The following is a 13,018-nucleotide window of genomic DNA, read 5'->3' as shown; positions in this document are numbered from 1 at the left end:
CTGACTCTTACCTGATTCTTCTGGGCACTGTAATTTCATTAGTCTTTATATATTTGATTAATAATCCCAAACTGATGGAGGGGCTAAGAGTTTATATCCCCATAAGATAAAAGAGGTTAACCTATGAAAAACCAATGAGTTGTGATTTGGTAGACCACGAGAAAAGTTAATGCCACATAGGTTAAGTTTTTATCGACCTGTAGAAAGATAACTAATTTCACATCTGATTTAGCAGTTATTTTATTTTGCATTTTTAAAACTTATTTAAATTCATGCATACATACAGCAATATTAATAATACAATAATGTTAGCTTCAGGTGTACAATAAAGTGATTTAACACTTCCATACATTAGCCGGTGCTCATTAGAAGTGCCCTCTTTATCCCCCATCACCTGCTTTACCCATTGCCCACTCCCTCCCTCCTGGTAGCCATCAATTTGTTCTCCATAGTTAAGAGTCTGTCTCTTGGTTTGCCTCTCTCTCTCTTTTTTCCTTTTGCTCATTTGTTTTATTTAACAATCTTTTTAGATATTTCTTTTCTATCATAAATCTCATTTCTTATACACACTTTGATTTTGCATTTGTCTTTGCTGCTGGCTACCTCAATGAGTTAAATAAAACTTCCTTAGTTGCTCATTGTCTATTTGCATGAGAATATCATTTTTAACGGTGGCTTTTCATAGGAATGTGTTTCTGTTTAAATATTGCTAGTTACTGAAAGGTAGCATTATGACAGGAAGGTACCCAAAGTCCCAGGGGGCAACTGGAAAAGAGAAGTCAACATTCTGAAGTTAGCCAAACCCTCTCATATGACATCCAAACTTTGGGTCTGTTTTGGAAATATGCATATTTGTCAGGGTTGCTGTAATGAAGTACCACACGCTCCAGTGGCTCAGACAGTAGAAATGTGTTGTCTCCCAGTTTGGGAGAACACAAGTCTGAGATCAAGGGCCTGGCAGGGTTGGTTCCTTCTGGTGTCTGGAAGGAAGAATCTCTTTGGGGCTTCTCCCCTAGCAGCTGGTGGTTTGCTGGCAACCTTTGAACTTCCCTGGCTTGTAGACACATCACCCTGGTCTCTGCCTTCATCTTCACACAGTGTTCTCCTGTGTGTCGGTGTCCAATTTTCCCCTTTTTATAAAGATGTCGGTCATGTTGGCTTAGGACCCAACCTCATGGCCTCATTTTGACTTGAATACCTCTGTCAAGACCCTATCTCCAAATAAGGTCACTGTTGAACCCATCACAGTCTGATTTCTTTTTCTCCATTCCCAAGGCTTACTTTTTCCCCTCAGATACCTTAAGAAGAATGTCATTAACTCCTGATGAATCCAGTTGGGAAATCTCTCTCCTCGTTTGAAGATGAGGTTTATTGCCACATCTCACAACAAGTCCGTGCTGGCGCTGCTGTAGGAATGTAGTTGTGATGAATGAGGCTTGGGAAATAAATCCTGTTGAACAGATGAGTTCACAGGTTCTCAGGGGCACTTAGCAGCCCAAGTGCTTTACAGATTCAACAACAACCAAAGATGCCTTTTTTTTTGGTGTGGCTTTTGTTTTCATGAATACAATTAAATAAAGAATTTTAATGGCATTTGGATGGCATTTTAAAAAACACATTGGTAAATTTGTCTGAGGGGAGAGTATGGTGCTTTTTAATTTTCCCTGGGCAGGTAGTCAGGTTGTGAGGGACGAATGATTCCTTTGGAAATCGTGGAATTATTTGTCATGAGTAGAAGAAGGACCTGCTGTTTGAATAACCGCTTTGAACTGTCTGACACAAAATGGAAGCTTGTTAAAGTTTATTGGATGAACAGAAGCGTCCGGGGAACTTGGAATATTTGACAAGAATCAAATAAAAAGCACATATTTATTCAGAGATTCACCATATACTTACCTTTGCCTAGAGGCTGTGGGGCTGCCAGTGTATGTAGGAGAATAGGAATAGTAGTGAATATTTTCTGTGCTGCTTGCATACCAAGTGTCCTACACACTGTTTAAAAAAAATTGTCTTGGAGGGCGCCTGAGTGGCTCTGCCTTTGGCTCAGGTCATGATCTCAGGGTCCTGGGATCGAGTCCTGCATCGGGCTCTCTGCTCAGCGGGGAGTCTGCTTCCCTCTCTTTCCTCTCTGCCTGCCTCTCTGCCTTACTTGTGATCTCTGTCAAATAAATAAATAAAAATCTTTTAAAAAATAAAATAAAAATTGTCTCGGAGTTTAGCAATATTGTTCTTATTTGACATAAAAGGACACCAGGGCTAGAGAGTTCAAGCACCTCGACTGTATAGGTAGTGATTGGTAAGGTCAAGTGTGTTCTTAATCTGTACACTTGGATGCCTCCCAGATGGGCCTCTTTCTGGGAGAAGCTAGTCGACTAGTCTAGTCGTGGAGCTGGGACATTTATAACTGAAGCAGTTGGAAATTGGGCATAGTAAGAGTCTAGCCATATTGTGTGTCTTTTTGCTACATACCTGCGTGGTGTCAGCATTTCGTAGTAGTGTGGGGTTGTGTCATGGTTAAGTATGTGCAATGTGGATTTAGATGCCTGGATTCAATTCCCACTTACACCTCTTCCTGTATGGGTGCTTTTGGACACATAGCTTAACTGTTCTGTGCTATCATTTTTTAAAATTATAAAATAGAGTATAATAAAAGTACCTCCCTCATTGTTGTGAAGGATATGTAAGATCTGTAAAATGATTCTGTACCTGGCAAAATGTACCTCCTGCTAGAATATAAGCTTCCCAAAGGCAGCAATTTATGCCTGTTTTGTTCATTCATGAATCTTACACATCTAGAACGGTGCTTGGTATAAAACAGACATTTAGTAAATACATCGTTGAATGAATGAATATATTTCAGTGTGTAAATGCCAGGGCTTAGTCACATTGGCCGATGTAATCAAGGAGTCACATGCTTGCACAACTGTGTAGAACAGTGGTTCTCAACCCAGGATACACATTAGAAATACCTGGGAAGCTTTTTTTTTTTTCTTTTTTTTTATTATGTTATGTTAGTCACTGTACTGTACATCATTAGTTTTTGATGGCGTGTTCCATGACTCATTTTTTGCATATGATACCCAGTGCTCCATGCAGTTCGTGCTTTTCAATAGACTGATGTCAAACTCCGCTACAGGTTGGGCACCCCTCTTAGAGAATCACTGTGAAAGTAACAGCTAAAAACTGTAAATACAGGAGTACCATGTTGAAGAGTCAACACAGGAAGCAATTTTTTGAATGACTTACAACCCGTAGGAAGCGGAAAACATCCTTTGTTTCAATAATTACGTTCTCAAAAATTTCAGTGCACATTAAAATAGTCAAAAACTACTTTGCATTAGTGTGTAATATGGATTAGGATTTAGGCTCAAATCATCACACAAGGTTTGTTCCCCTAAATAAATCACTAGTGGGATATTTGGAGTTTGTGTGGGGCTTTGGGCAGTTTTTGTTTGTTTGTTTTTTGTTTTTTGTTTTTCCAATCTTGTAGACTGCCCTTAACATTGCAGGCAGCTCTCTAGATCAACCAAGGAGCATTGTAGGCTGCTTTGAATATAAACAAAATTAATAACAAAATAGCATATATGGGGGAAAGCACACCAACCCATACACAGTGATGAAGATCCCTCTTGAGGCACTTGGGGACTTAAACCAAGGTACGGAGTACCTGTCTAGACAGCTGCTTCTTTTTGTAAAACAAGGAGGCGAGTTCACCAATCTCTACGTCAGTTGCTTCTCTTAGGAGACATCCTAGCTAAGGACAACTTTTTTTCTTTTTTTAAGGTTTATTTATTTATTCGAGAGAGAAAGACAAAGATAGTGAGAAGAGAGCATGAGTGGGATGGAGAGGGAGAAGCAGGCTCCCACTGTCGAGGGAGACTGACATGGGGCTTGATCAGGATGAGCCAAAGGTAGACGCTTAACTGACTGAGCCACCCAGTTGCCCCTAAGGAAACTTTTGTTTCCTTTGGTGCTTGCTTCTCTGCTCAGCAGGTGGGGTCCTCATTCTATTCTATTCATAGAATCACCCAGAAAGGGAGTTGGCAGATGGGGATGGACTGCATATAGGAGCCATATTAATGTGGAATCAGGGTGGAACCAGAGCAAATTGAGAGGAAATTGCAAATCGGGTAATTAGAGGGTATCCTGACTAAATAACCACTTACATGTTTTCCCATACATTTTTAAAAATTCTCTTGTAAAGAGTATATGCTACACATTTGTTTCAATAAATACGTTGTAGAAATATTAACACTATCCTATGCCCTTTACAAATGTCACAGCAATAGGATTTTATTTTACGTTGATCACAAAGCCGTTTTTATGTCTCTCAGGCTTCTTAACCCTGAATTCTACCTCTTTTGCCTTTTTCTTTAAAGAGCTGCTTTGAAGGATTTCTGGCCCTCTCTGCAAAGTATATCACCGAAATGCACAGCCTGGCATATAATTCAAATCTTCCTAAATCAGATTTCTCAACCCTTGATCTAATCAGCAAGCTGTTTTGCTTAGCTTTTTGGTCAAGTTCATTCATTAACTCAGAAAGCATTTATTGAATATTTGCTGTGTCTACCCGGGGCCAGAATATAATAAGATTAGGGGATGAATTGAGCCCTGTCCTTTAGCAGTTTGTAGTCTTACTGAATGAAGTGGAGGAAATAATAGAATGCTATTTAAAATATAAGATGGTTTTTATACTTTAAATATGTTTGAGGTTTTTCATGGCAGGTAATTGACATTAACCGTGACTTTGTGCGCCTAAAACTGCATTATAGAATATTTTCTTTTCGTATCTGCTTCCCAGTTAACACCACAGTTGTCCTTTTCCAAGATTCTTTTGCCATCATAGCCATCCCAACAAAGTATTGTTGTAAAATTGATAGGAAGGACCACCGCCATCTCACTGTATGATTATAGGTTTGGGAGGATTCTGGGCGGGAGGGAAAAAAATAAAGCTGAAACCCCATCGATTTCTTTTTTTTTTTTACACTGAACCATACTGTAACGTAAAGCCCCTGCCAACTCAGCACACCCCAGATTTGACCACTTCGAAATGTCATCTTCTACAACCAAAATGAACCCACAGAGAAAAATAGCGTACACTCATTTTATTTGAGGTCTGAAAGAATTCAGTTGCTTTCTTATTTTGGAATGTAAAGTGTGTGCATATATGAACTCTTGGAGAGAAAAATGTTCTCACACGGCTGTTTAGAAAGAGGAAAAAGCTGTCATCAGAAGTTGCCCCCTGCCTCGCTGTAGTACCTTTGATGAAGTTTTAGAACATCGGAGGTTCAGGGGTGGGGTCCGGAGCCGAGGACCAAGAAAGAATTCTGTTTGTTTTATTACAGATTTATTTATTTATTTATTTATTTATTTATTTGACAGCTAGAGATCACAACAAGGCAGAGAGAGAGAGAGGAGGAAGCAGGCTCCCCGCTGAGCAGAGAGCCCCATGCGGGGCTCAATCCCAGGACCCTGAGATCTCGACCTGAGCCAAAGGCAGAGGCTTTAACCCACTGAGCCACCCAGGTGCCCTGAAAGAATTTTTTTTTTTTATTTCTTTTTAAAATTTCTTTTCAGTGTTCCAGAATACATTGTTGATGCACCACACCCAGTGCTCCATGCAATCCGTGCCCTCCACAATACCCACCACCAGGCTCACCTAACCCCCCACACCTTTCTCCCCTCCCCCACCCTCGGTTTATTTATCAGATTCCACCGTCTCTCATGGTTCGTCTCCCCCTCTGATTTCCCCCAGCTACTTCCCCTGAGCCATCATCTTTGGTGCAAAATGGTGGTGGTTTATTAAAGCTCAAGGACAGGACCTGCGCCAGAAAGAGCTGCTGCCCCAGGCTTTTGAGGGGTGGCGGGTTATATAGCAAGGGGTTGGGGGAAAAGGTTTCAATAGAACTTCCATATGCTAAAGAGGACCTACAAGAATAAGGTAGTTTTTCCCCTCTGGCAAGGTATTTCACATAGGATGGGAGATTCCTGGAAGAATGTCACGAGTGTCCCGCCCTGGAGTGGGGACAGGGGGAAGGTTGCAGGGTGTCAGCTTCCGTTTTCTCCTCAGCCGGCCTTCTGTTCCTCATCACCTACGAATCTTTCTCCTGTTCTCCTTCTAATGTAATAACCTCTTGTGAGGCCCATTTGCAGCTACAAACCAGGACCGCTCTGATGGTTCTTACTTACCTTCCTCCTCATAAGTGTTCATGTGTGTCGTACGTATACAATTGTCCTCTAGTCATGGTTCAGAAAACTGCCCTTATTATCGACAACCGGGGATCAGTAGGCAGCGAGAAGCCTTACGCACTCCTTTCTGTTCTCGGGCTGGGCAAGAGTGCCAATGGACTCTGCTGTCCTTGCCGGGCTGAGTCATGGTTGAGGGTTTGTCGGTCTGTTCCCTTACTGCCACCGTGCTCTTCTGGAGACACACTGAGCCCTCCCATCCTAATCTGCTTATTTCAGCAATGTGTCCCTCCTGGCAGTTTTCATTCGGAACCCAGGTTTTGGTGGTCAGAGTTTCCAATTTCTAGTCGGTTCAACTCATTTGTCCCGTGGTGTCCACTGTGCCCACAGAATTGTGTTCCCTCCCTTCTTTTTCATTTTGACCACAGCTCTCTGTGGCTGTTCATGAAAAGATGAAGAACTTGTCTTTTTCCTCATTTACTCAAGATTTAGGTATTCTTCAGCTCTTTCAAGGCCTTGTGCTCAGGCACTGTTTGTTACCTTAAGGAATCAAAGGTGGGACCTGTCGATTCTGACTCCGCGGAGATCCGATTTTCTTGTGATGAAAGCTGTGACTTGGAATCACATAGTCTCCTTCAAAGCCAGAGGAAAGTCCCAAAGAAAAACGTTACACAGTTTCTTGAACTCGGGTCAAGAAAAATGCATGGGCCACGAAAGAGCACCATATAAGAATCTTCCAGTGTTCTTTCCTTATTGCTCAGTGGAACAGAACATACTTTGGGGTGAAGGCCTGCGACATTGTGATTTATAAGCAATATATATCTGGCCGTCCAAATGACCAAAATATATTTCTCATACTTACTTGGTCTTCATCCACAGACCTCTGCTCACAACTCCTGAAACCTGTGATAAGGGCCAAAGAGTTTTTCATTATGTTAATGAAGGTGGCTTTGTGGCTTTGTACCCCACCCAAGGGTGGGGGCTGTTTGCCCTGAGGACTGATCTTGCGGTGGGAGGGTTGGAACTCTCCGTCCCTATCCCCTTGCCCTCCGGGGGTGGGGGGGTGCTGAAGGTTCAGAACATCAGTAGCCAATGGCCAATGATTTAATCATTCTTGCATATATAATAAAGCCTCCCTAAAAACCCAGAAGAGTGGGGTTCAGAGACTTTCAGTGAGCAGGTGGAGGTTCTGGAAGAGGGAGGCCCCTGGAGAGGGGATGGAAGCCCCACACCCCTTCCCCATACGTCACCCTCTGTATCCCTTCAGCTGATTGTGGATTCCTATCCTTCATCCTCTGCTTTAGGAAATGGATAAACGTTAAGTAAGTGTTTCTGTCAGTTTGGTGAGCCACTTTAACAAATGAATCAAACCTAAGGAGGAGGTCATTGGAACCTCCCATCTGGAGCTGGTTGGCCAGAAGCCCAGGTAACAGCCTGGGGCTTGTGACTGGCATCTGAGGTGGGGGTGGGGAGAGGTCCTGTAGGACTGAACCCTAGACCTATGGAATCCCATGTTAGCTCTGCGTAGAGAGTGTCAGAATTAAGTTGAATTCTGGGACACCCTGCTGGTTTCTGAGAATTGCTTGATGTTGAGGGAACCTTCCAACTTTGGAATTGGCTCTGGGAACCCAGAAGAGTCAGTGTCGGTGAAGGGGCCAAAATGGATGTTGTTAATTATTTGCCTTGAGGAAAGCGAGGATTGTGTCAGCAGAATGTCTTCATTAAAGGTCTACAAACTTGTAACGACTCTTTGGGGAATTACATAAAGCAAGTACATTGTGTGTCACCCAGTGGGAGCTTCCGAAAGTAGGCTACTGGCAAGTTTGATGGGATCACTTTCAACTACTAAAGACCTTGACGTTATTTCTAAGACTTCCCGTGTGGGAATATGAGAGAGGGGGAGAAAAGGGCGGGGCACTTGCTAAGCTCTTAGACACACTTGGCCATTGATCAGTGGCTGCACAATCTTGGATTCTTTTTTGGTTTCTATCCAACCTTTCTGTGGGTTTTGAGGCTACTGTTGATCTTGGTCAATTACAAATTCCATTTCTGGGTGGAGTTTGCAGAAATCAGGGAACAGAACAGAGAGATCACCGGCCTTTAGATTCCAAGGGAGCTTTTACATTCTGCTGTCATGCCTCCCGCTTTCCCCGGCAAGTTCCTTTCCTTTCCGGGGCTCAGTCATGATGGGATTCACTGTACATCTGGCTTTTGCCGCCTTCCTTTTGCCCCCATCTACCTGTCCGCAGCCTTGTTCCTCTGTAGTGAGATGCATGAAGGAGTCTGAGGATCTGGGCCTCCCTGGGAACCCTGTGTGTCTGCAGGTCCTGTGTCCGAGACGGCAGATTCCACTGCAGTGTTCGCATCCTCTGAAATAGGGTGCTGAGAACTAATGGGGATAAAGTGCATAATGAAGTTGCTGATGCTTTCCTTTGGGGCTCCCCTGCTTTGATGGGCCTGGGGAAGTTAGTGCTCCCCACTTGCCCAAACGTGTTTGCTCTTGCCAACCCAAATAAAGAGGAAACTAAGGCAAGCTTGAATTACTGGAAATTGACTTTATTCGAGAATAGCATGGGAGTTGCTGTTCAGGACACAAAAACTGTAGCAAACCGTGGGAAAGTTCGTTAACAATTCGGGGTGGGCTGTTTTTATGGCCAGGAGTGCAAAGAGCAGGGTATCTAGCCTGAGTCCAAGCAGCAGGTTCAGTGGCTTGAGGATGGGGAGACAATCTCGGTGGATATTCATTGGCTGAGAGAGAGTTTTCCAGTCATCTGCAAATTAGGCATTAACCTGAAATCCATCTGTAAGTTCTTAGATTTCGCTTTCCTGAGGGTGCATATGGGAAATTCTCCATCTCCTAGCCTCTTTAGATTAAAGTCTTTCCATACACTCATGGAGCGGCTTGAAAACTTGTGCTCATAGAAGGAAGCATGCGTCAATGCAGATTTCTGTGCCTTGGCCTCACACCTACACAGGGCTCATCCACAGGGTCACAAGACCCACCTGATTCTGGTTCACGTGATTCTCAAAGCACACGTGGACACCCCTGCAGAGGGAAAACCCCTCTCCTTTCCAGGGAGCCCCTAATTAATTCATGAATCACCATTGATGTTGAAGTTTGAGACCCTTGTCTGGCATTTTTCATGGAGCGATGCAGCAATTGAACTTAACATGATTAATGACGGTATCACAAGATCTCCCTACTTTCTTCCTGATCTTGCTGTTCTTATTCTGTCCACCAGGCTCTCATCTCCCTTCCTGTCCCTTCATCCTGTCCTCGTCATATTTGCTTGCTAAAGCGACTCCTCTCATTTCTTATCTTTGCAGACCAAGGTCAGGGCTGACTTTCTCAACCTGTCCCGATTCATTCCCCCCTCTTTCTGACCTGCATTCTGTTGTATTCCAGATGCCAAACCTAATCGAAGCCCCACGTTCTGGTTCTCTCTTTCTGTGGGCCTCGGTAAGATTGCGGCCTCTGTGCATGGGCCTTGTCTTGGCCGCTACCAGTCAGTCTTTTCCCATTTGGAACTTCAAGCTTTCTGTGGGAGTCCTCTGCAGGGAGGAGGGAGGACGTTCTTGACAGGAGCAAGACTGGTGCTGTGCCCGCTTGGGGAGCACTTTGCGGGGAGATGGAGGGATTTCCATAGAGGACCCCACCAGCCCACTTTTCTTGCCTTTAGCCTCTGACAGCTTTAAAATTGTCCAGGGATTATGACCACTCGGGCCCTCGGTCTTTTTTTTTTTTTTTTTTTCTTTTTGGTAAACAGACCTGCGTTCTGCTCTGTACCCTGAATAGGGGCTTATATTTTAATTTCTATCTCTGAAGCAGTGCTACCCCCAAAGGGGTCCCCTCAACCTCCCTGTCTTTTGAGACCGGCGCCCCCCCACCCCCCTGCCTTGGTCATGTACTTCAGAGACATAGATTCTAATACATTTGCAAAGGGTTTTGCATGCGGAAGACTAACGCAGGCGTTGTTTTTACCCTGGGGAAATTTTTTAGTATGTATGACCTTCTGATGTTGGTTTTTCTTTGTGTGTTTTTTGTTTTGTTTTGTTTTTTGTTTTCCTTCTGGCTGCAGGAAAGCCATCTCCCGGGCAGGCCTACAGCACCTGGTTCCCGCACATGCCCTCAGCCTCCCCGTGGCAAACGGCCCGGCGAAGGAGCCCAGAGCGACTCTGGACTGGAGTGTAGGTGTTGGCTTCTTCATTTCAATGTCATTCAATTGCATGTGTGTCTCTCTCATTGTCAGGATCCCTGTGGCTACAACGCAAGACTTACTCATTTCCAATATTGCTCACTGACCTATCTTCAGACACCTAAGCCATAGTTCCTTTCTCAAACCTCCAGCAACATAGCTCCTGTGTATGAAATCGGATGTGTTTCAGACTAAAATAAAAATGCCATGAATCATTGGAGGCACTGCTGCCTGGGTTTGCAGCTGTGAGATCGGAAGTAGCTCTGGGCACATGCTTTATTGTTCTTGCCCACTTGACGATGAGTAGAGCCTACCCTTAGCAACTTCGTGTCATTTAAGCTTAGTCTTCTCAGCTCAGACTGCCTTCTTTTCCTTTTAGAAGCTTGTTTTTTTGTTTTATTTTTTGTTTATTTTTCCCTGACAGGAGATAATTTCATTTTACATTTTAGGGACTTCATGCCCTCTCATCTGATATATTTCTGTCTCCAATACAAAGGTAGATGGGTCTGGCATCAGTGGGTTGGGTATAGTCGCCAATTTTAACCAAAAGACATCCATAGAAACTTGAGCTGAAGATTGCATTCTGAACTTCTTAAATTAATCAGAATACATTTATGAGGGTCTTCAGCGTGTCAGGCTCTTGGTCAAAGAACCAACTCAGGTTCTTGGTCAAAGACATCAATCACTGTGGACTGAAAGACTTTGTCCCTTCCTGGAGGAATGAATGTAGGGAGCAGCATGAAGGTAGAGGAGGGCTTCCCTACAATTCTGCCGCTCTGGTCTTGAGGGTAGTTCTTGTTTAGCATTGGTAGTTGAGCTGAATAGTGGGGATGATCCATATTCTCCCATATGAAAAAGCATAGCAGGGTGGGAAAAGAGGTTTTTTTTTGTTTTTTTAATTAAAATATTTTTTTAGCCTATAAGTCATGACTTAATGTCCTTTTATAGTAAAACAATTCTTCTTTTCTCCCAAGCACACACTTAGTGACATTCTTACTTGACATTCTGGACCCATGCCATGGTATGCTGCCTACCTTCATGAAGCACCTGGCAGAAGACTGGGCTTAGCTGGGATGCAGCTTCTTCCTCGATGAGAGGCTTGAGAATGCTGTGGTGGCCCCGCACGTGCTGCACTGGTGCTCAGGAACAAAGAGCTCCCTTCTTGGCCTTCCCCTTGATTCCAGGACTGTTCCTTGATAAACTCTTAAACCGTAATGGAAAGTAGAACCTATCCACACCAGTGTTTATGTAATTAAAAAGAATTAAATGTATAAACAAGCAGATAAATAAGATCAAAGTGAGACATTTGGGGTCCAGTGATGAGAATGATGCAACTCAGGGACCCAAACTGGTGAATTTAATGTTTGTGATGCCAAAACAATCCTCTGGCCTAAAGTAGTAGGACCCTAATGAGGGAGAATTTAAATCGTTGACCTAGAAAAAGTCATTAAATCCTTTTGTTCCTTGTGTGATATTAGTCAAGTCACTTGATTTCTTTCAGTCTGAGTGTCCTCATCGATAGACAGGGACAACTGTGGCCCCTCCCTAAGAGGGACTTCCTCGGTGTTATTAGAATCAAATGTGGCAGTAAGTGTCAAAGGTCTTTGTAAACAGCGCAGCCTGCCAATTTATTTAATCAGAAAGAAAATTAGGGATGAATTCACTAATTCATCCCACATTTGAGTCCCTGCTTTGTGCTAGAGCCTGCCTTGGTTCCTTGGGATCCTGAGGGGAGGAAGATGGGGTTTCTGCCTTCAAGGAGCTTGGGAAGCAGTTGGAGACAAGAAGTCAACAGCAAGAACATAGGTGTGGACCCCTGGAATGGAGGGGCCCCGAGTCACAGAGCTCCAGGAAGGACGATCCACCACTGTTTGACGGTGGAAATGGTTATCAGAAACGGCTCTTAAAAAGAAGTGTCCTGTTTCAGCCGAAGCTTGGCAAGAAGGTATTATTTTCTGATTCCTGTAGAGATGTAGGCACTCTAATATTTCATCAGAATGGTATTTTGGGCTGGTGGTGGAAGGCTGTACTACATAGCAGGGGAAGAACAAGTGAGGATTAAGTTCTTTCTTCCTCCCTCTCCTTTGATTGTGGGCGCCCTGTCGAGGCGCCCCAGGGAAATGATGGCATGTCAGGAAGCGCTGTGGGGACGTTTCACAATGGAGGGAACGCTGAGAGCCTCCTGTGAAGACAGTCCATCTGAGGGCATATTTGAAGATCTGACGTGCAAGGAACTATAAAGATATGACTCTGAAAAGAAAAATTAACTGTGGGCTGATACTGCTGTTAGTGAACCAAAGCCAAACAGTGACCAACACTACAGTTCCTTATTAGGACCATGTAAAACAGTGTTCTCAGAAGAGAGGAAGAAGCAGATGGCTAAAAACATTTTAGAGCCCCCCCCCCGCACCCCGCCCAAGACTTGCCCTTGCTTTAAAATTTTTGGCTTTTCCTAACAAATGGGCTTTTCGCCATTTTCATTTATGTCACCTTAGTTTGTTGGTCTGTACAAGCTGCTGAACCAGGATTTTCTGTGTTCTGCTTCAAGGGTAAGCCCCTGGCTTACCAGCTTGACCACTGGCTTGACCAGCCTCTGCCATTCCCTCATCCCACCCCCCGCCCAGCCCCCTGTGGAA

At 43.9% G+C, this 13,018-nt stretch overlaps 1 protein-coding gene across 5 annotated transcripts in view; it reads left to right on the top strand.

The window, feature by feature from the left end:
- The window catches only part of DGKI (diacylglycerol kinase iota), a 438,228-nt gene that overhangs the window by 143,640 nt on the left and 281,570 nt on the right, over window positions 1-13,018 (top strand). For all 5 annotated transcript variants that reach the window (XM_044246656.1, XM_044246655.1, XM_044246660.1 and 2 more), the window contains exon 2: window positions 10,266-10,374. In XM_044246656.1, coding sequence (XP_044102591.1) covers window positions 10,266-10,374 — 109 coding nt within the window. The remainder of the gene's footprint in view (window positions 1-10,265; window positions 10,375-13,018) is intronic.

Source organism: Neovison vison, chromosome 4 (genome assembly GCF_020171115.1).
Source record: "Neovison vison isolate M4711 chromosome 4, ASM_NN_V1, whole genome shotgun sequence".
NCBI lineage: Eukaryota > Metazoa > Chordata > Mammalia > Carnivora > Mustelidae > Neogale > Neogale vison.
Note: the sequence above shows the minus strand (reverse complement) of the source record. Positions and strands in the feature narration are given on the sequence as shown.